Here is a 24,463-nt window from a genome sequence, read left to right as displayed (position 1 = left end):
TGAGAAACTTCCCCCTACTTTGGGTTATTTATAGAAGGCCCAATTTGAACTAAACATCTGAATTAGAGGAAAAAAAAAAAGCTATATGTGAAAAAACTAAAGTGTTTCATATCCTGGTATTTAATGGATTAAATTATGCTGGAAAATTGATGTGAGCTTAGTCAAGAACATCTTAATTACCATATATTTGAAAATTGTTTACATGTTTGCTTAAGGAAGTTAAATACTTCTATCTTGTTTGCCTCATTAAGTTGTTTGGTTAATCTTTTCTTATAAGAAAAAGGCATATCTTAAGAATGAAACCTATCACTGGTTTTTCTTTTAAGACTAAGTATTTGGAAAGAAAAGAGACTGCTCTTACAAAGGACAAAAAGTGGAATTCTGGTTCTATTTCAAAAGAGACTATCTTTTTCTCAGCTTTTCATTGGCATGTACTACATTACTAGGAAGTTTTACAAAAACAAGAGCAATAAAAAAATATATACAAGTATTTATTTTGAAGAGTTATTGGTACTTGTCCTTACTTTTTTTATTTAATACTTATCTGATAAAATGAGGTAACTGCAATCTTTTGTTCTTATAAAACTATCTACCTTTTCAACAGCTGCTCTTAAGGAAAATTCCCTGATCTTTTCTCAGTAGTGCCCTGTGGCGTCTGTGGCCTGTGGTTTAGACATGCCCTCAGAAGCTATGCTTTCCAGATGCACATTTACCTTTCTGCTGGCTTAGAGGGAACACTGTGCTCTGAAAAGGTACACAATTACTCCCTCTCAAAACCACACACGAGACAATGTATTTTCTAGCAGATGTTTTTTAAAAGGACAAAACTCCACAAAATTGAATGATCTCTGACAGAAAAATCTTAAAAACAACAACCCCCAACTCTTAAAGGCACCACTACTATATAAAACTGAAGTTTTTCAACACAGTGTTCAATGTTTCGGCATTAACAGTACACAGTATTTAATGTGGTAAATAAATGTCCCATTTAATATGGGAGAAAATCAAAGCATCAGACCTTTAAGCTGACTTCTACAACAGAATGTTGTGTTCCTTGTGATCTCCCTTTATACTTGAGTTCAGTTGTCAAATTTTGTTAACAGAGTTCAGGAGATGCCTGAATGTTCAGAAACACTATTTGAGAACTAGAATCTGAAAGCAAGTATAAAGTAGTTTCAAGCATTAAGGCTAGCAGCTAACATACTAAGTATCCTGAAAGAGACAAATTCATTGCCTTGGGTGCACAACTGAGATTGCTGCCTAATACTTTACCTGCTACTGTTCAGATATAATTTCCTCAACAGCCTATAAAATACAAGTTCACTTACTAAGGTGGTTCAAATATACTGGGAATTACATATATTCCATTTTTTAAATTCTCAACAGGATTCTAGGAGTGAAGCTCAGTTAAAGATAACACAGTAAATAGGGGACATGTGCCTACCTCTGAAAGGTCAGCTTCAAATCATTTGCTTTAGTGTACTATTTTAAATGTACACACTGGGCTCAGAATAGCAATCTAGGGAAACTACATGATCTTTGGACTGAACATTCTGATCAAATTAAGGTTAAATGACTAGTGTCTTCTAGATGCCCAGAGAGCAAATGCTGATGTGGACCTGTGCCTACTACTAAAGGGAGATTTAAGGGCACAAGTCAGTGCAGAGATCTTAGTGACCAAGTACCCCACAAACCAGAAAGGGTACAACTATGTTCCTTAAGAGCAGCTGTTGAAAAGGTTCAGCAACTCACAATTTCAACACTTAAGTTGTGTTCAGGCATGGGAAAATGGCCAAATGGGAATTTTATTATGCCATTTGGAAATAAAGTTCTTAGTCATATTCTAGGAACAGTCTCAGGACTGTATTGGTAGAAGTGGTTGAGTACTTATAAGAGAAACATGGCCACAGTCCAGGTGAATGGATAAATGACCAGGGGGAAAAAATGCTGGTCATTTACTCTTTGTTAGTAATCATAAATGCTTACTAATGTGATGGACTGCTCATCTGGACATATGAGGAAAGGATTTATCTACTTTATTGGTTAGCTCTTTGATGGCCAGAAAAAAAGCACATATGTAAATATTTCTGAATGAGAAACAAACCTCCTTTACCAAGCAGAGGAATGAGGTGGAAAATCACTGGAATGCAATCTTTCTGCTAGACAGGGAAGACCCAGTAATAAAGCATACAGAGAGTTAACATTAAAGTACAGTAAAATGCCACAAAACCCAAAAGCTGGACAGATAGAGAGACAAAACTGGATTCTTCTGAATGTGCCCCAAGAGAAAGTAGTGTTTCAACAGTTCTTTTAACGCTGAGGTTTAGCTGAAGGATGTCAGAAGGGGAACAAAGATTGTCCTGTCCAGAGTGTGAGCAGGAAAGGAAAACAGAAAAACAAAGTCAGTGGATCAGAAATACAGATTTGAGTATAGAATTCAAATGATCATCTCAATCATATTCAAAGAAACACATCTCATAACATTTTTACTATGATGAACAAAAACAAAATGCTGGAAAACAAAACTATGAAGAATCCTCTTTGTGCCGAGTTTGATTTTACCAAGAAATAGCGGAATAAATTGGCTGGCTGGTGAGTAGTGTGAACATTCAGGACACAATGAACGGAACTGAATGCTGGCTTAGGGCTGTGTGAGGCCTCAGACTTGTAAGGCCTGTGGGAAGCGACCTCTTTCTGGATTCTCATTCTCCTTATTAACAAAAAAAGAAAAGGTCAGAAAGCAAGGACCAAACCTGGGAGCAGGCTGAGGAGAGAGGTTTTTGAGAAAGCCAAGTAAATCAAGAAGGTTCAAATGAGAAGGAACACCTAATAATCAGGGCAATTTACTACCTGGAAACCAGGTATACTAAAAGATTCGGTGGTCCTCTAAAAATCAAGTCAAACCCATCTTAAGCAAGTCCAGTTTACTAATACGTACAAAATGAATCTACAGACATAAGGAGCCTCTGAGATCATCCAAACCTTCCCATTTATGGATTAAGAAATTAAATAAATTTAAAAACATTACTGGATTCGATAAAAGGAAAATATTCTTTAACACATAAAATATAATTCAAGGATGTAAGATATTGGAGTCAAATAGAAATTTTTATCACCCATTATAGTTTTTTGAATGGAACATATTTAATAAAAGCATAACAATAAAGAGAATACCCATATGCCCAATCTTATCAGAAGTTTTTAATAATCACATTATTCAATGTTTCATTCATAATTTAACCTGTAAACACTTTAAAAGTTACACTGAGAAGGAAATTGTTTGCCTTTACACATACTCTTGACATAGAATTTGATATTAACATTTATAATATGAAATTTTATATTATACAATTTCAAAAGCAATCATTATTACATCCCTGATTACAACTCAAACAGAGAAAATGGGGACATTTAGGTAAGTCAGAATGCCCACACACAGGGGAGAACAAAGGAAGAAGAGGAAGCACAGGTTTCTTCTTTCCTTCTATAGCACAGGGACCTGAGAATGCTGGTTTGAATCTACAAGTGTATTTATTCATTTTCCTTCACTTTGTTCTAAGCAAATGACTAATGTTTAGCAGAAACAGCAGCATAACAGGAACCCATCTAAAAGTGGTGGTGGTGGTGGTGGTGCTGGTGGTGGCAGAGACGAGGGTGGAAGGCAGAAGAGAGGAAGAGGTGGCCTATGTGGAATGTCTACTTCCTCTTTCTGGTGGGGAGGAGGGAGAGGAATAAGGATGTGTCAGGAACCCCAGTCTAACCATCAAGTCTTTTAAAATTATATATTTTCTATCTCCTGCCTTCAAATAGTATAGCTCTGATAGGAACAAGGGTAGGCTGGCCCACAATAAATAATACTGTTAACCACTGTTTGGCAAATGCTGAATTAAATGCATGCTTTAAGATATATTGTTTTTGTATTTTTGCTGATGGATGGCAAGTACATTCTGAAAGAATTTCAGTGTATGGACTTTAAATGAGACAGATGACGGTTCTGTAAAGCCCAGAGTACAGGTACAATGACGATAATAAACCCTGGCAAACAGCACTTTAACAGGTCTGACACAAGCTAATTCTGCTAACATGTCTTGCTGTTTGGGGCTGTTTTTGGCACTCTCCTCTATGTTTGCAGGGCCTCTTTTAAATCAATTGTATCTTTTTCTCTGGTTGCCATTCCCTGCACGAACCCATGCCACCTTCTCTTATTCAAAGACACTGTGGTATGGAACTGGGGCAGGTACGGGACATTCTGTGTAGTGTGACGATCAGGTAGGGACGTCTTTGGGAGACAGAAGGGAAGCACTGAATGTTAATGTATGCCCCTGAATATTAGAACCTGTTTATTAATATGGAGAAAATGCGTGCTATTTGTTTAGAAACCTTATAATGCTCTCTTAATATATTTAAAAATGGTTTAGTCTAAAAGAGATGATGAGCCTTAGAAAACTATTATGATAAAAAATGAGAAATTTTCTTGGAATTTGTTCACAGGAACTATCACTAAATGTAAATTTCAATTATAATTCAACTTAAAAAAACACAAAAGAAAAAAGTTAAAAATAAATAGTATTATCACAATCTGCTTAATAAAAGATGAAAAAATAACCACGGGCATTCACACTAGCTAAAGCAGATTGCTCTATGGAGCAGGGCTCTTTCTCTTCCACTTTGAACATGTGAAAAAGCTGAAAGAGAATGTTGCTCATTGCACAAGTGATGTGACCTTCTCAACTCAGTTAAGAGACAGGAATTGTGAACTGGATAAAGAGAGTTACTGTCATGAAAACTATCAAGACAAGGGCTTAACTTCAAGAGAAATAGAGAAGTTGTTGAGTCCAGGGGCCATTCCTGGGTTACTGACAGCTAATTAAGAAGGCAATAGAAGAAACATGTTTTCCTCCTTAAAGGTTGGATAAAATATGTTGATAGGCACTGCAGTGGTGTGGTTAATGAAAAAAAAATATCAAATGTTGTTTATTTCTTTAAATTTATATATAGAATTTCATTAAATATAATATTTCTTAAGAGTATCAGGCTTAGTTGGTTTAATGTAACTGTTTTTTAAAGGAGTAATTAAATAAAAAATATATCAAGTTCATGTGCTTTTAATCACATCTATAAAGTTTAATTTTTCATACTATTAAAGAGCTTTAATAAAGCTATAACTGATGAAGCTGGAGGCAATAAATCTCAATAGCCTAAAAATCTCAAATGCCTAGAAATGGCCTCTTATGTGCTAAATTCCAAAGTATTAGAGCCTAGTGGAAAAACTGGTGAAATCTGAACAAAGTCTGTAATTTAGTTAACAGCATGGTGCTGGTGTTTGTTAGTTTGGATGACCTACTATGTTTATATAGATGTTAACAGTAGAGGAATCTGGGTGAAGTGTATATAACAACACTCTGTGCTGTATTTATAGAATTTCTCTAAGTCTAAGACTTCAAAGTAAACATTTTTTAAAATATTAAAGAAAGTGTTCAAACTGATGCCAATAGTGTTCTCAATATGACATGTACTTATTTTGAAGCATAGACTACTGTGTATAAAGATGTATACAAGTCAAATAGTGAGTGGGAATGTTTAGAAAAATATCAGAATAACTACTTTTGATTACTTAGCATTAATTTTTACAATATATTTAAATTTATATGCATGATTTCTTGGCCTTAGAAATAAGGGAAACTACTCAAAAGCATGTTGACTGACTGTAGTAACACAAAATCATGTTAGTAATATATCAACTTAGTTCAGAGCTAGTCCTATAAGATTTTAGATACCTGCATTTCTGAAAGATTTTAGGAAAATAATACCCAAGTCTATTTAAGCAACATAAAAAAATGATAAATTTATTACCTGAGGTACACCAATTTTTCTGCAAGCTTCTAAGAAATTCTCCACATTTCGCCTGCACTTTGCCATTGTTAATTTAGGCTGCAAAAGAAAAAAATGTGGTGTAAGTTACTACCAAAGTTTGAAAACTTTTGCTAACTGTAAAAATATTCTTGCCAATTGTTTCATAAACTCAGTGCTCTGAATCAGAGGGTCAGGTTAGTCTTGAGGGCTATATAGTCTATTACAACCACTTAATTCTGCTAAGAGCCTGAAAGCAACCCAGACGATATATAAACAAATAATTGGGACTGTGTTCCAATAAAACTTTGCTTAAAAAATAGGTGATGGCCTTGGACCACAGTTTACCATTCCTTACTTCAAACATTTGGCTTTGATTTTTTTAAGGCAGGTGCTAAATATAGAAAAATTTTAAAGGGATAATTGTTTAATTTCTTTTTTCCATTTTAAGACAATACATACAAAGAAAATTCAGAAGAAAAGCAAGAAAATTAATTACCCACAGCCCCATCATTCAACTATAACCACACTTAACAATTTGGTTCATTTCCTCTTAAGTCTTTTTAAAAGAAGGTAATTTTTAAAAAAGTCAATAGCCTTTGCTCATGAATATGCTGCAGATGCATCATTTCTCTACCCAATGGCAATATTTAAATTTTTTTAAACATTTTAATTTGAAAAGATTGGATTAAAGAACTAGTTTTTCTGAAATGATCTCTAATGACTAAAAACACAGAATTGTATCACATGACCTAAAGTTGTAATAAAGTTTTTGCCTAGTGGGTATAGGTTATAATGTAAGGAAAAAATATGAATTCCATTTCTCAGAATGATTACCAAACTCAATTCTTCAAGTTCACTGGTTAGTTTTCAGTATGTTTAAGCATCAAGCATGGATGCCAAACATTTGCAGGAACACTGACTTGGAGCCTTTGTAAAGGTAAAAGCCTGGACCATCTCAGAAAACATTTCACTTATAAATATCTTGGGGTTTTTTTTGTTTTTTTTTTTTTTTCAAAAATGGAATATTGTCACAATAAGAGGGGAAACAAGATATTACATAACAGTGGTTGAAGGTACTTTTATCTTGACTTGAGAAAGGAAGCAAGGGCTAGGACTGGCTTTATTATGAAAGATAAGGTAACAAGTGAAATGGATGAAAAGTAATAATAATTTTAAAATTGAAAATTGAAAAAAATTCAAATTGAAAAACTTTCAAAAAGGTTGAGAAAGAGGATAGAAAGAAATCAGGTTTCTATGGGAGCACCTTTTCTTGACTATGCCAAATTCTTCATAAACAAAGTAAAAAAAAGTTTTTTAAAAAAAGGTGTAACAGATAGTAGAATCATGATCAATTTAACAGGAGAAAAACAATCATGGGGTTCACACTGGCTAACTCATAATGAAGCGGGGCTCTTTCTCTCCCACTTTTTATATGTAAAAAAAGTAGGTTGTTCATCAGAAAAGTGATGTTGTATATTCTAAACTCTTGGCTAGTTAAGAGAGGGAGGTAAGGTGACCTGAGGCAAAAGAGAAAAGTCACTGTGGCGAAAGCTACTATGACAAGGGCTTAACTTAAAGAGAAGTTAGGCAAATTAAACACAGGACAACTGCTTTCACTTAGGAGAATTTTTATTGGCTAGAAATTTCCTCTTTCTGCATGTAGAAATGGAAGTAGAAACAATGTAACTAACTTCTCTTATTAGGAAGAGACCTTACTTGAGCAAACCAGGATCCTGATATGAGTTTGGGCAAGCAGGCAGGAGGTATATGCACAGGGACACTATGGATGAGAGACACTAATAAAAGGAGACCTGTTCTACAAAAGAAAGACCCCTAAATTTCTGAAACTCTACCGTTCAGATGCCAACAACTATGAGAGGGCAGAATGCAATAGCTCTGACTATACAGGCAGAAAAACAACTTTGTTTCTTCACAAAAGAAGGATAAAAGGATAGAGTTCATGTTGCTAACTTAAAAACTAGTCCAAGAATCACCACCATCTCAGACAAAAAGACCGCTCAGAATGATCATGAGGTCTAACTCAGCACTGTCTCCATGACTATTAGCCTCCTAAGACATAAATGGTGTCTGTGTGTGGTGTGGTGGGGAGTAGAATAGAACATTTCCTTTGAGATTTCCCTGCAGTGAACAGACTTCTGACTTAAGAAGGGGAAGAGGAGTGGGGGACCATCATCCCTCTCTCCAGTAATTCCTTCCCTTAGCATTTATCTAAATTCCAGGGATGTAGATTAGTGTTTCATAATTGGGATACAACTCCTTATAATCTGATGAAAGCTGTGAATCTACTCTTGAGCAGAATGCACATAAACACAATTTTAGGGAGTTCACGGAGCCCTGGAAGCCCTAGGATTGCATGAGTCCCAACCTACAAATCCCTGTTCTATGTGTCTAATGGAATGGCCAGTCAAAAGGGCCCTGGGGTGTAGACTCCCTATCATGTTGGAGTGCAAGATTTGTGATTTTGCCTTAAGACAAATCTCATAGGAACCTGCTTTCCCCAAAAGCTTTTCCAGAGTTTCGGGTGACATAACACATGGTTTTGGATAGCCACAAACTGCCTGTTCTATTTCTATACTGTACAACCTGATATGAATAAGAAATCTTATGTAGGTTTTGAGGAAGAAAGTAATTTCAACAAGAACATAATCTATACTGAAAGGAACAATAAACTAATTTCTCTATTCTGGAATTTAAAATGATTCAGAGTTTTTTCAGGTCATCTTGCTTGGTGATATGGTTCATTCATGATATGGCCACATCATGTACTGATTTCTGATATGATTCAACCGTGCACTTTTAAGAACGTGAACTATACTACTTAATACCTATGCCTACTGAAAAACCAAACAGCAGTTGACCAAATATCAATGATCCTCCCAAAATAACAAAGAAAGATGAATTACAATCTAATGGTTGCAAACATACATGCTGTTCTGCATTTCTTTAAAAATGCCTGGACATAAGACCTCCCCTTACAATGAGGGGTCATTTTTTGAATTGAGAGAAAGAAATCATGGTTCATACAATATATCAGGAAAGTGTCTGTTAAGTTACACTCAGAGTTCTAGTTAGCCAGTTGTCCAAAAATTACAATAAATCACCATACATTAATGTAGCCACAAAGAAACTGCTATGGTTTTTCATTTGTATTTGGCTTTAATTTTATATTCTCATCCCAAAAAAATCTCTAAGAAAGTAAATTACAAAGCTCTTGGTATGGTCAAAAGAACAAAATAGGGACAAAGTAGTTTAATATGAGGAAGAGCAATTCATAAGAAGGAAAAAAGGTGTAAATATTTATATTGAAATCTAGTATTGTAACAGAAACTCCATTAAAGCAATATTGACTTAGTCATAATAATCATTACCACGATTTGAAAGTATGAGTTTTTGTTTGGTTTTTAATTAAAATACTGAACAATTTTCATCTGGTTGATTCAAAAAACATTTTTTTACCCCCAATGTTATAATTTGGGAAGTTTTACATATTTTTTAACTTCACAGTTCATTTATGAACCGAAAAGATACCCTCCTTAAACCATTTTATTTAATAGGCCTACTTGCTTTTAAGTGTCAAGGACACTATTTCATGCAAGAGTGAATATATTTTTAAGAGAAACTAATATTCTTGAGAGAATGGACTTACAACTCATCTCTGTACCTTTTGGCCCTGTAAGAATGCTTGAGGTGCTCAAAAAATATGAGTAAGAGTAAGTTTTGTTGTTGGTTTTGCTAGCAACTTTTAAATACTGTAATCTCATGTTATACTGATATTTCTTTGACTAATAAGAAGGTCCATGTATTTTATTTCTCTAAGTGGTTAAATATTTGCAAAATATTTTTATTTCTCCTATATGTATTCTACATTTTTAAATGTAAGGCGCTGTGTTCTGGTAATCAAAGTAAAGAACTTCAGTCATTCTTACTGTCAAATTCCACTTTCTACACTAGCTCCTTGCTACTTCCTAAGTTACCCCCAGAAATGGAGAATGACAGATTTGTCCTTTTTTTTAATTGTTAAATTTGTTTCTTTCTTAACTCAGGTGACAGAAATTTGGAGGAATGCAAAGTATGAGTTACCCTTCCTTTACTGGTATTGCCAAATAGTGCATCAATTTTTATTCTCTTAATTACTACCTTTAGGACCAGAATCAAGTCTTTCAAGTCTTTGGAAGTATAGTTGACTTTGAGCTACTGCTCCTCTCTGCTTTTCCTACATTGAAACTAAATCCCTGTTTTCTGAGGTCACTAAATAAAAAGTGGCTACCTACTTTCCTTAGTAGCAATGTATGACTATTTTTGGATGTGCTAGGGGAGAACAGGCCATATCAGCCTCTTGGGACTTTGATAACAAAGCAGCTTTTATACTTAGAATACAAGGTCCTTGGGAGGGATAAACGATTTGTATCTGGAGAGATAGAAAGATGAAAATCCAGAAGTGGCAACCTACAGGCCTAGATATAGCTGCAATTTGAGTGAAGAATTTGTGCTAAATAAGAACAAATGACAGAAAAAGAGATGAAGTCAAATCTTTTGAAAAGATTAGACACCTTAAGCATGTTAAAAATACATAGTATCTATTTAGTCTCATCAAAAGAAGGTGTCACAACAATCAAATACAATGTGGGAACCTTGATTATATCGTGTGTGTGTGTGTGTGTGTGTGTGTGTGTGTGTGTGTGTGTGTGTGTGTGTGTGTGTGTGTGTGTGTGTGTGTTGGGGAGGGGAGAGGAGGGAGAGCAGCTATGAAAGACATTCTTAAAACTGAGAAATCTGAATATAACTTGTAGATGTTGTCGGTGCCTCACCCAGTGTCCCTTTAACTAGCCTATGCACCTGTCCTTACCTTCTATCCCCACTACTAGCTGGCTGATAATGGCTCACACCTTGAAGGCAGGAGGGCTCAGTCCCCATTATCAATCAGTAATTTGCTATGGGGAAAAGCAAGGTGGCCAAGACAATTCTCTGAAATACTTAGAGAGTAAAGTGTTATGATATTTGCCTTTTAAATGGTGCAAAACACACACATACAAATACAGACAAAGCAAGATAGCAAAATGAGATAACCGTCAGATCCAGGTGGAGGCTTTAGGAGCGTTCCTTGTATTATTCTTTCATAATAAAAATTTGAAGGAAAAAAATGTGTGTTGACCCAAAGCTTGCTCTTTTGAGGGTTGTCATCCTGATATTGACATCCATATCTGACCAGCAGTCTAAAGAAAACCTGCCAGTCATCCTACATGTATATTCTTTCTCCCTCATTTTCTACTGGAGATTGGTCACTAGATCATGTCAATTCCACTCCTGAATAGAGTCATCATTCTAAAATACAATTATAATCACATTATTCTCCTCAGATTGTTCCAGTGTTTCCTCATTGTCTACACAAAGATAAACTTCTAACTCCCTGATGTGGAACATGAGGCCCTTTGTCATATGGCCCTTGACTTACCTCTCTAGCTACATCTCCTGCCATTTGCATCCACGTCTTGTGCATAATCTATTCTGAACTTAAGAATTCCTTGAATATGCCATGATCTTCCTTATCTTTTCAATCTAGGAATAATATGCAGAGAATGCCTTCTTCCCTCTTTATAATGCTGGCAAATTCCTACAATTTTACCTCCTCTGGGAAGGCTTTCCTGAATTCTTCAGGCAATATTAAGTGGTCCCTTTTTTGTATTTCTCTAGCACATCTCTTACACACCTCTCTTCTAACATGCATCACACTGCTACAAGTTATTGTTTATGTGCCTATTTTTTCTCTAGCAGAAGTGAGATCTGGAAAGCAGGGACTGGACTATTCATATTTGTATATCTAGCATTCTGTATAAGGTCTGCCATTGTACTTAATAAACGTCTGATGAATAGACAACATTTTTTAACATTATAAACTTACTACAGCTGGTGAGGGAACGTGAATGCTTGGGACAGATCGAGGCCGCACATGATTGGCCAAATGGCAAAGAACAACACCATCTGTTAGAGCTGCTCCAAGATCACAAGGCAGAGATACTTTCAACCGGTATTCAATATGCTAAAAGGACAGGAAAACATGTACTATATTAATTGAAGAGTGGCTGACATAATGGACATAATGGAGTTACAATGGAATATATTTAATTAGAAATCAAGATAAAAAGCAAATAACTTAAGTACCACAATCCCTATTTTATCCTTCTATCTTAAGTCAATAGGTTAAGGAGAGCAATTACATATGTATGGGTAGCCAGGCCACAGTGGTACCAAGTGCCACAAGAGAAATTCATTTACAATTTTCTGATTAAAAACAAACACACACTAGATTCTCTTTCAACTCCAAAATAAAATTAACTCTATGTATAATGTGTGATATGTATGTGTACACACGTGTAAATTATCATTACTCTTACTTTTTTATAATGTGAGGCAGAAAAAAATTTTAAATGAGTAGGGCCAGGGATTAAGCTTTATAGAACAACCCATCTCATTTTCCTTGTAAACAGTTGATTAAGAGTAAAATTTCTTTTACATTCATCATACAGTGGGCAACACAGTACACAATGGACACTTGTTTATTCTATTAAAAAATACAAGTCAAGTCAACAAGAGATAGCAGGATTATGGGCTAGCTATAGCAGTATCGATGAAAAAGCATAATTCAATGGTAAAGTACACACTTTCCGTAGTTGATCTATTAATTCCAGCTCTTCTTCTCTCTGCCTTGAATTCTGTCTTGCTATGAGATCTGCAGACTCAGAAGTAGGCGCAGAAGACGAAAGAAGGGGTGAAATGTGACCTAAAAAATATGAGTATGTAAGATAGAACGGCAATATAAGTACATACTTGCAAGGAAACTGTGATTAGGTAGTTCAGGGTGTTTTTCCAGCACAGTGCTGGAAAAACACCCTGAACTACCTAATCACAGTTTCCTTGCAAGTATGTACTTGCTACTTCTGGATAAACTCTTTTAAAAAAGGTTTTATTATGGAAATTTTAAAATATACACAATAATAGGGAGAATAGTAAAAAAAAAAAAAAGTCCATTACCCATTTGGCTCAAATACTTTTGTTTGTTTGATTACATCCACTTAATGTTTTTATTGAAAAACAAAACACAAAGAAAATTACACACACATCATAAGCAAAGAGCTCAATAAATTATCAAAGTGGACACAACCATTATCAACACCCAGAAGCCCCTCTCAAGCTCCCTACCTACCAGTACAAAGGTTACTTCTAATACCACAGGTTTTAATGAGGACTTCCTGACTTCTAACCCACGGATCGGTTTTGTCCTTTTTGAACTTTCTATAAATGAAACCATTATTATATATCTATGCTTTTGTGTCTGCATTCTTTTGATCAACATTGTAAGGTTTATCTATGTTGTGTATATTAATTTGTTAATTTTCATTGCTTATATGGTATACCATTGTATAAATTTACTATAATGATTTATCCATTATATCATTGATAGACATTTAGTTTGGGGCAATTATGAAGAGTGTTGCTATATTTTTGTACATCTGTTTTGATATACATGTGTACATATTTCAGAAAGCAAAATTGCAAGTCATAAGATATACAAATGTGCGACATTACATAATGTAAACAGTATTCAATACTAATTTACAATCCCACCAGCGGTGTGTCTCTGGTTTGATTTTAAATCTCCCTGTAAGTGCATCTATCAGTTACAATAAAAGCAGTTATTTTGGACTTGAAATGTTTGTTTCTAATTCTCAGTAACTTCTTTGTGCACCAGGCAAAAATCTGTCATATTAATTTAAAAAACATGAGAACTAAGTAGATTTAAAAAATTACTGACTTATTTCTTTAAGAACACAGAAAACAGTTTTTATCAACAAAAAAATCTGAGAAAGAGCTCATTACAGAGAGGAGGAACATTCTCTGAAATCCTGAGAGTGTTATTTGTTCAAACACTATAACCTGCTTTTAGGTGGTACTAAGAAACTTTCCCACTAAAACAAATTCAAACAAGATTCTCTGGCTTAAATGTAATATCACAGATAAATGCAGAGTTTAAAACTTTTGCCAATGTGACATCTCAGCGTAGATGTTTAAAAGCATATAACAGTTAATGTCATTATATAACCCGCACCCACCCACCCACCACCACCTTTTAGTCACTACCTCCTACCTTTATTTGTTTCTGCCCTGACAGCTGCTCGGAAAAGGAAACTTTCAGGGCGCTGAGGCTGGTTTCTCTGGACAGCAGCAGGAAAACAATATGCAGGGGAATGATGAACTAAATCAGCATAGAAAGCAAAATTAAAGGAAATGGAAAAACACTTAATATAGTAACAAGCAAGGAAACTGTGATATGTCACAAAAGTTCAATTAATGGAAAATAAAGAAAAAATCGACTTAAATGTGGCAATGATATAAAAGAATAATTTTATTAATACAAAATCCGGTACAGAAAAGTAACACTGACAGGAGGAAGGCTGCTTGTATGTACTTTAATTATCATGTTATTTTTGGTATATCAATAAAGACAGAATGAATGTTAATATATCAAATACAGTCTCTTGAAAACTTATAGCACTGCTAGCTCACGCTCATTTGTTCATATCAAATGGCTGAGTAGTTAAACAACCAGTTACATTAAAAAATTGAAAATGAAAATGTGTAGAAAGTTCCCAATTTTGTGTCTGATTTCACATCTCAGAAAAGGAAAACACAGTTCTCTAAGAAGTAATTTATCAGGAGAATCCTGGTAAAGCATTATAATCTTTATGTGGTTAATTACACCTCTGTGTCTGTTACCTGTTTCTGTTGTTGGTGAACTTGATACAGCATTAGATCTGTCATCATTCTGTGGAGAGATAAGATTTTCATCAATAATTATTATTCATGAAGAGGTACTCTCTACATTTATGGAAACTTTGGGATTATTAAAAAAAAATGCGTCTATGGCCATGCTACCCTGAACGTGCCCAATCTCGTCTGATCTCAGAAGCTAAGCAGGGTCGGGCCTGGTTAGTACTTGGATGGGAGACCACCTTGGAATATCGGGTGCTGTAGACATTAAAAAACAAAACAAAAGAACGTGCAATTCTTCTTCAAAATTAAGTCTAGAAATGAGAATTCAGTGTAATGAATTAATTTTTTATTTTTTTAAGGTCAACCTTTTTATTTAGTTCTACAGATACAAGGTTTATGTAATGCATTCTCTAAAGATAGCTCTATTATTAGAACTGGCCTTTCCTATGATTGTGAAAAATGATCATCCCAAGGCAGAAAACTTTATTGGGAAATGTATTGGAGAGAACAAATTTTTATTTTATAATAATAATTTTCTGGTACAGTTTCTTACATAGTTTCACCTCCCATCCCCCAGGGAATACAATTTAAGGTGTTAAAAAAGAGTGATGGAGGTTTCTTCATTTCAGTTAAGAAATAAGGTGTTTAAAGATGATAGAATCTGTTTGGAAGAGGAAAGTGAGGAGTTTCTCCATGCTAAGGACTAACAATGGACACCCAGAAGGACATTCAACCCCAAAAGCAGGAGCTACTTGATATATATCTGTGGAGAATGTCACACAGAAAATGAAATAAAATCCAGAGATCCAATCAGATGCAGAGAATGTGGATACAGAATAATGTATAAGGACTAAAAGACTTGTGGTTCTGAATCTTGATAAAACATGGACTTTAGAGGAATATCTTTGTATTTGGATTTGCTGTTAATGTTGTAGAGCTTTTGATTACTGCACTTATCTTTATGAATACAACTATATACACATGATTTCATTAAAAAAATATTTTATTTAGGTATCTATTAATAGTTTATATAAAGAAACTATTTTTTCGTTCAGTTACATGATTTGTGATTTAATATTATTATATATGTCATCTGACACACAATGAAGGTTAAAAGTGCTTCCCCAAATGACACTTTTAATCAAAACCTAGAATCGTCTGTGGCCATTGCCACCCTGAATGTGCCCAATCTCATTGACCTTGGAAGCTAATAAGCAGGGTCAGGCCTGGTTAGTACTTGGATGGGAAACCACCTAGGAATACCAGGTGCTGTAGGTGTTAAAACAAACAAACAAACAAACAAACAAAAACCTAGAATCACTTGGGGCCCTTGTTAAAATTTTCTAGGGCTCTCAAAAAAAAAAAAAAAAAAAAAAAAAAGATTATAGTCGTATTTCCAGAATGGTATTTGAGTCCGAGATGTTTTTAATTCTTTAAACAAAGGAACTGTAAAAAGAAGAGCTAGCTCAACTGGTGTTAAGTTTACCTAAAAAGTGGGGAAATGCAGATAAGCTAATTTAAAAAGAAGTGCTAATTGGTTGGGTTAGAGATATTGAAGACTTGGCAGGAGAGTAGAAGAAAAGCTAGAGTAACAATTTTTCAGGCTTTGACATCTAGTTATACTCAATAATTTAAATATAACTTTATGATGTAAGAACCAAGACATATTTCTGAATTAACAGAACGACTTTAAAACACACACACAGAGACACATCTGCTCCCATGCTTTTCTCTCCCCTTTGGTTTCAATGTTTTCAGAAATCTTTTATCTCTAGTTGGTGTTGAGTCAGATGAAATTAATGATGACAGGGAATTTTGATTGCTTAAGTAAATAAACAAGAAGCCATGGGGTTAAGAAAATTCTTGGACAGATCTGGAAGACAATTTTGTGGTAACCAATCCTTGGTTTGACCCTCTTAGGTTTAGAATTAAGACTTAAAAAGCATTGAATGAAGAAATAAATTGTATCTTTATTAATGAAAAAGACAAGATGTTCATGAAGTTTACAGATGGCAATAAGCTAAGTTTAGAATACTTAGAAAAGATATGGAAATTTAAATAACAAATTGAAAATAACAATAGGAACTAGCAAAAAAATGAACAGGGGAGCAAATGAGGCAAGAGCTGGATATCTTTATAAGGAAACAAAAGAAAATTCTTATTTCAAAGAATATGAGTTAGGAAGGAGAAAGCTAGTTAGTTAAACAAAGACCAGTTCGAGGACCAATGGCACAAACAGAAAAACAAAAAGTAAAGATTATTCCAGGTACAGAGGAAAAATATTTTTAAAAAATTTAAAAAGACCTATTAGTACGAGTCAGGCTAGCAATTTAAGTATAGTAAGGAATAAAATGACAAAAGTTAACAGAAAATTAATTGAGAAAAGCTGAAAAAAATTCCAATGAATGGCAGCAAATATTCTCAACCTCCAAAAACGCCAAAAGATAATATTATCACAGTTGGATGTAATGAAAAACAAAGCCAGAATAAAGGGGACTTGTAAAATGACGACTTAAAAAATGTATTTTTATTAAATCTAAGTGATTTGCATTCTAGGATTACTAAATAATTGGTTCAAATCACTCACCAACCATTGACTATATCTGAGAACTCGTGGAGAACTGGAGACCAAAAAAGTGGAAATTGACATGAACTCGACTTTTATGTCTGGTTAAGCAACAAAAGAAATAAAATCATGCCTAAATATAGCATATACCTGCTGTAAAGTAACTGGGATACCAAAAAACAAAGAATAAATCTTTTTTCCGACAGTGTAGCAAGTCTGCTAGAAAAGTTCGACTTATTACAAAACTTTTGACATTCACATTTGGCCTTTCTCAAAAATGATTCTGGGAGACAATAAGCCCCAATGCCCTAAGGTATGCAATGAGTGGAATTAATTAACTTCTCTCCTGTACATCTGGAATGGAGAGAATTTTGAAAACAGTCCCTTAGATAATTTTCTATGTTGTTTTTCAAATAAGAAACCTAGCTGAGAAAGGCTAACAAAGGGTTAAGACAGAAGAAAATTATAGTTTTTTCAGAAGTCATCAGGTATCTATAGCATCAGAGAGGTTTGTCAGGTTTACAGATGTTATAAAAGTTGGAGTCAGCATTTAGAAGGACATGATGTAAGAATTTGAAAGTATTCTGGTAAATTAGAGAAGTAAAAATGTTCAAAAAGTAAAATTAATTTAACCAATGTCACCATTAAAAAAAGTAAAATTAAGTATTTAGGAAAACAAAAGATACAAGATATGGAAATTAATTATCATTTAGAAATATAATTAAAACTCTAGAATTATAGTGGATACTGAACAAAATTAATATCGAAATGAAAAAAGTCAACTTAAAGCTCAAAGTAAGTCGTGAAAAACGCTCATTTCATGCTCAGCACCAGGCAAACTCTAGTGAGGGATATATTTCTCACTGGGAACTGTGAAGACAAAATGGAAGGCAGAGAACTTGTGAAAGTTCATAAACACTGACAGACCAGGAAAGCCATGTAAAAGGATCAGAGTTTATTTAGGGAGAAGACAAGGATGGCATCATAATAATTTTCAAATACAAGGATTCTTGCATAAAGACTGCTATTTACTAGAAAATGTCCACTTTAGAAAGAAAACAAGTGTAAACTACAGGAAGACAGAAGTTAGAAAAAGAGAGGACCTTCTTGACAGTGAGGATTATTAATCATTTCTTATGTATTGTATGATAACACATGTGGAATTACTATCCCTAGAGGCCTTCAAAAAAATAATATACTACAGGTTCCTTATTTAGGCTTCCAGGCTATGTGCTCTCTGTTGCAAGTATGCTGTTATGCATGAAAGCAGGCACAGACAATACATAAATAATCAGGAGTGGCTGTGTACCAATAAAACTGTTTACCAAAACAGGTAGCCTAGGGGGCCATAGCTTGCTGACCTCTACTGTAGAGGGTTTTGAAAATAACAGTTTTGGGGACTGGAACTAAAATTATTTTGCATGTATATTAAACAACAGAGTGAATATGATATTGCATATTAACCAAAGCAAAATAAGAAGTTATGATAAAAAATAATCACTAATAAGAAAATTAGAATGACATTTCAATCAGAACCTGAATATAAAGAATTAATACAGCCTTTATGACTGTCTGGCATGATAAAACTGTCAACAAATTTCAAGTGAAACTAATGTTAAACTCAAATAGTTTTATAAACTTGGGTTTATTTCATGCAATCCTAGATTTCAGATTGCCTGCTGTTAGACCAACCCACCGGAAAACTTAAGACTTTCACTATATACCCACTTCCCAATGTTGATGAATTACAGTAACAAGAGATACCTTAAGAGGCACGAAGGCAGAAGAATGAGGCACGGTAGCAGCAAAGCCCACTTGATTCAACCCTGACAGCGACTAAATTTCAAGAGAAACAGAAGAAACAGAAGGCGGCATTTATGTTAGCAAAATGTCTGGCAGGCAGGCAGGCAGGCAGATCAGGTCAGTGAAATTAGAAACTTTCTGTTTCTACTTTCTGTTTGATTAAACTTTCAAATGGTTTACTAGGATATTGATAGGGCAGAAAGAGATATTTGGAAGAAAAAACCCATAATTTATAAAAGTTTATTTACCTGTATAATTCAAACTATTTCAATACCTCATACTATATCAATTGAGAAATAAAAGGCATAATTTATTGAAAATAATTCTATTTTGAAATAAAACTGATCACATCAAAATTTCTTTAGCAAAGCAGCCTTGAAACTAACGAGTCCTGTGCTGTTCCTATGAAGGGGGCGGGGAGCAGTCAAAGAGCTCATTTTAACTGAGCAAAAACCAACATGATTTAGAACAATATTTTTTAATATTAATCCAAATTAGATTATAATTCAATTTAATGTCTTTGATATGAGAAGACAGGACATGAGGATTTTTGCATCACACCTTAAGGATGAACCAGCATTTAATTTCTGCCTCTGTGAGGGTCCAAATAACCTTTAAGAGGTTAAGTAGAATTTTCCTTCTTTAAATCCTTTACCCATTCACCAACCTACATATGATTAGTTAGATTTTTAGAGACAGTCATTGTACATATTTTGATTACAGATAAAAACTGCTCAAAACATGACAATTTTTTCATTTGGTGATGAGTGGAAATCAAACATGACAATTTTTTCATTTGGTGATGAGTGGAAATCAGAGAAGACACAACTTTCACAAAGGGTGGTGGATAATACTGTACCTATAAAACAACAAAATGCTAAAGGCTTAATGATATCAAAGGCTTTATAAGTTAAATAATTTAAAGAAATTTAAATTGGGATCACACGTATCTGAATCATAGGATGGTAGAATAATAACACATGTGAGTATTTAGAAAAAAAAGTGTGCAGGTGGTCAATAAAATAAATACAATTATTTTTCATAAGACTTGATGGACAGCAATGTCTTTTTGTTTTCAAAAAAAAAGAAAAGTATGTAACACACACTGCAACATTATGTTAAGGCAGAAAAAAAGTGAAAAAGAAATGCAGTCAAGAACAAGACCGTGACAACGTTATACAACGTGCCTATGTCACCTGTTTAGATTTCTTGGTCCTCCTTATAATCAAATGTGCTGGAATTACTGTCAATCTCAAATATAAAAAAGCTAAAAGCCATTATGTTGGCAAAGAAGGAAAAAAAGGAGTGAAGGGAAGAGGAAGTGAAATACGCACTTCTCTAGTATCTAGAGATGGGATATAGATATGGACAGGACACAGATGAAAGCAACAGAAGCCTGAAGGCCAGCCCTAAGAGAATGTTAGTATAACTGACATTAACCATTACTAATACTCATTTCAAATTCTATATTTCAAAGTCTTTAAATCAAATTCAACATTTATCTTGCTATACCATCTGACCTTTTCATCAAGAAACAATTCAATGAACAATCAACCATTAGATGTACAACATTTACATGTTCATTCAGGAAATATTTATTGAGCACCTAATGTATCCAAGAAACTATGATAGGGACTAAGCATACATAAGTAAATGCAATAGAGAATACCACTGGGCCTATGAAGCTACAGTCTAGTCGTCTAACAGGGGAGAGATGTAAAATAATCAATATCCGCCTAAAAGTACTATGAAGAAAAAAGTAACAGTGGAGATATAAACTTGATTTGGGAGTGGAGTGTTCCAGAAAAGCCGTTTTAAAGGTGTCACATTTAAGCTGACACCTGATAGATGAGTAGAAATTAACCAAGGGGTATATGCAGGGAGGAAGAGGCATTCCATGCAGAGGGAAAGGTCTTTGCAAAGGTCCTGAAGTAGAAAAGGGCTTGCCATTTTTGAAGAGCTGAAAAATGCTGGTATAGCATGAGCCCAGAGATGATAGATAGAGGTGGCAGTCATAAATATATAGGAATATACAAGAGCTTATAGGCCATGTTAAGAAATTTGGACTTTATTTGAAGGAGCCTGTAGGCCATGTTAAGAAGTACGGACTTTATTTTACCATAGGAATCCACTGAAGAGAAGTTTTGAGAGGATCAGAGGTATGATTTAACATATGACTCTTCTGCACAGTGTTGGATACTATTTGGCACATAAAAATATGTGAGACATGGCTCTTGCTTTTAAAAAGACCATCTAATTTAGGTGTGACAAGAATACTGATCATTAATACAAGTATATGTGTTTTGAAAATGGCTGAAGGCGATTTTAAATTCCATGCTAAGGGGATTTTGTTGTTTTTTCAAATTCTACTTTTTCCTTGACAAATAAGTCTGGGCACTCACACTTCTATCACTTATGTGTTATTAAATCTCACCTTCGGTTTCCTAAATTGTTTTCAATTATAGGAAAGTATGAAATTATAGGATAGTATGAAAGGCAATACAGCATGGTGTTTAATGTAGGTTCTTCAGTCAGCCAAATCTATATTTGAACTCAACCTGGCACTTACTAGCAATTGACCTCGGACAAGTCGCAGTCTGGATAAGACAGTCTGTGCCTCAGTAATCATTTGTAAAATGGTGATATGTTTAACCTTAACCATTAAAGTTGCTGTGAGGAGTGAAGGAGATAATTCTGGTAAAGAATATGAATCATCATAGGCTCTTAATATTTTCCTGCATTAATTTAAATTATCAGTTACTTCTATACCAATTAACTTCCACTAAAATTACAGAGGCTGGTGGTTATATTTATCTATAGGACTGACCAGTTAAGATATGCTTTATCCATCTCAAAGAAAATGATGATTGATCGCAGAAATTTGAACATAGGAAGTTTAGGTACCAGGAATCTCATACTAAAGTATGTAGTTCATGTAGTAATATGCACAATGGCGACAACAGCACATAAGACAAGAATTGTTAGAGACAGTAGATTTTTGAACTGCTAGTTTTAATTATTACCATGAAAAAATAACATAAAACATGATGAGGAAAAGCAATTATGTAAATGGTTAGAATTCTCTTTCAAAGCTGATGTAAGACTTTCAATAAAGCTCTCATGTTATACTCATTTTCACCTGAGTTTGAAAAATGGGCAGGGAGGGATAATCTTGAGATGTTAGTATTTTTTAAAAGGTTGGGATTTTCAGTAGCTTAAGACAGATGATAAAACAGGATGCCAAAAACACAGTTGTAAAATTAGCATTGTGGAGTAAGGGAATCCATTTAACACACAGGTGACTCATGAACCAAATTAATGATTAATAAATAAGTACACTTAGAATTAGAAATGACATTTAAAAACTAATACATTATGCCTTTTTCTCCCAATATACATACAAAGCCAATAAAGTTCTTAGTGCAACTATTTTACTTTTGGAAACACTAACAAAGATATTTGATTCATAGCTGCAGAGCACTGGAACGCTGGGTAAATCATGAACAGTAACACAGAAAAACAGTTCTAGCTATTTGTAAAGCATTTAGTAATGACGACCATCATGTTTTATGGTATACAGATCATTTCTGAATGCACACCAGCTAATCTCCAATATCTGGACACAGTGATTTAAAATCATTTTGTGCAAAGCTCTTACCACTAACAAGGCACTATCATCAGTATGCTGAGACCTTCTGGATGGGAAGGGACACTGGAGAGGTGGAGAAAATGAAGCAATATCAAAAACAAACTATGCACACACATGACGTATTTCACAAATACAGAAGCAAAGAGACATACTAAGACATACTTGTGAAGATATTAACATATAGGACTATATTCACTATCATTTGGAATTCATGTACTATAATAGCTAATAAGTTGATGCTGAGTAATGATTTTCTTCTGAAGAGCTTAAATAACTTCAAATATGATCTAATTGCCTCAACTTTCTAAAGCAATAGGGGATAGGGATTATTATTCTGAAATATGTGTTTTAAAAATGGCTGAAGGCCATTTTAAATTATTATAATAATAATTATTATTATTCAGAAAGCTGCAGTATAGATGGAGCAATAATATAAGTTTCTGTGGTCATTTAGTGAGCCAATGACAAATTTAAAAACAATGTACTCAAGAGTCATGATTTCTAGTCTAAGTATCTCTTCACATTACCTTTCTCAGACAAAACGAAAATATAACTGGAAATTTTAAAACTGTTATTTTCCTGAGAAGCTTTAGTTTTTAGACAATGCATTCTCCAGAACAACCATCAAGAAGAAAATATGGAGTAAAAAAGGAAGAGTGCATTAACTTATCTAACTTTGGTTGTCAAAAGTTTGTACAGAATTATTACCATGTGAAGACAAGACAACTGAAAATATTTAAGTGAATTTTTCAGGTATTATACCAATGTGTAAGTTCTCATATAAACAAAAAGTAGTTACTATTATATCCAATAATATTTTTAAAACTTTCTAATTGATAATTTAAAACATTTCCAACAATATATTTTACCATTCCAGAAACACTTATGCTTTAAAAACACTGCTGTGAAAATTGATGCTTGCAAAGCCCCGTGTGTTAGGCTTTCAAAGAACTTACTTTACGAAAAGCAAACTCAAGATTCACATGAAATAGTGCTTTTATGCATTATTTGAGGAAATAATGATCATAAATTGAATAAATGAGAAGGCAAAGATAAAGGAGAATGGTTAATTAGAATGCCAACTATAATAAAAATATTCATTTAGTAAGCTTCATAATCGAAACAGTGCATACATTTTAAAAAGGTTAAACAATTTTACATGTTAACTTGTAATGAAAACGTACTAAATGTTATAAAACTAATGTGTACAAAGTATAATCAATAACATACACACTTAGGTAATGAGCAGTGAAGCTGAAATACTATGTAGATTGTTTAATACGGACATCATTCACCTGCGCCAGATAACCCTTCTCAGGAGCCAGATAACCCTTCTCAGGACTATCTCACTACACAGTATGCTATGAAAAAGGGTGAGGGAGATGACACCTCTGGTGAGGATGGGGAGGGAAACAAATAATCTCCAGATGGACCTGTATAACATTAAAAAACCCTGATCTACAGATTCTGACAAACTCCCTGGCCTGTATTTTTTCTCCCTAATAAGTAGAATTTGTCAGGGGAAAAGAGAATATGGCAATATATTAATCACTGAAAACATGTGATAATCACACATCAAATATTTCATTGCAGTAATAAAAAATTCCAAAGAAAAGGTAATTATATAGACTTACCTCGCCATCTAAGGGGGGTTGTTTTTGTGTACTGTGTGGTGCTTTTTGCTATAGACCCCCCGATACCCCCCCAAAAAAGGAAAGTTGGTTAGCATCTGGAACACTAGAAATGATAAATTCTACTTACTAAAATAATCACATTAATATCTGTATCTGTGTGCAGCACTT

At 34.1% G+C, this 24,463-nt stretch overlaps 1 protein-coding gene and 1 pseudogene across 9 annotated transcripts in view; one reads left to right on the top strand and one right to left on the bottom strand.

The window, feature by feature from the left end:
* Window positions 1–24,463, bottom strand: part of LRCH3 (leucine rich repeats and calponin homology domain containing 3) — a 98,113-nt gene that overhangs the window by 3,610 nt on the left and 70,040 nt on the right. Inside the window, exons 13-21 of one of the 9 annotated variants that reach the window (XM_023526036.1) lie at window positions 24,296–24,343; window positions 22,671–22,724; window positions 18,974–19,045; window positions 14,647–14,695; window positions 14,018–14,125; window positions 12,534–12,652; window positions 11,774–11,911; window positions 5,854–5,931; window positions 3,182–3,709 (exon numbers count right to left, since the gene is read on the bottom strand). In XM_023526036.1, the coding sequence (XP_023381804.1) occupies window positions 3,575–3,709; window positions 5,854–5,931; window positions 11,774–11,911; window positions 12,534–12,652; window positions 14,018–14,125; window positions 14,647–14,695; window positions 18,974–19,045; window positions 22,671–22,724; window positions 24,296–24,343 (801 nt within the window). In that variant the 3' untranslated portion in view covers window positions 3,182–3,574. Of the gene's footprint in view, window positions 1–3,181; window positions 3,710–5,853; window positions 5,932–11,773; window positions 11,912–12,533; window positions 12,653–14,017; window positions 14,126–14,646; window positions 14,696–18,973; window positions 19,046–22,670; window positions 22,725–24,295; window positions 24,344–24,463 lie in introns of those variants that run through there. The other 8 variants (XM_011385275.2, XM_023526039.1, XM_023526038.1 and 5 more) reach the window with 8 other exon arrangements.
* On the top strand, window positions 14,789–14,907 carry LOC111733905 (annotated as a pseudogene).

Source organism: Pteropus vampyrus, unplaced genomic scaffold (assembly GCF_000151845.1).
Source record: "Pteropus vampyrus isolate Shadow unplaced genomic scaffold, Pvam_2.0 Scaffold680, whole genome shotgun sequence".
Lineage (NCBI taxonomy): Eukaryota > Metazoa > Chordata > Mammalia > Chiroptera > Pteropodidae > Pteropus > Pteropus vampyrus.
The sequence above is the reverse complement of the archived record's forward strand: the minus strand, read 5'-3'. Positions and strand labels throughout refer to the sequence as shown.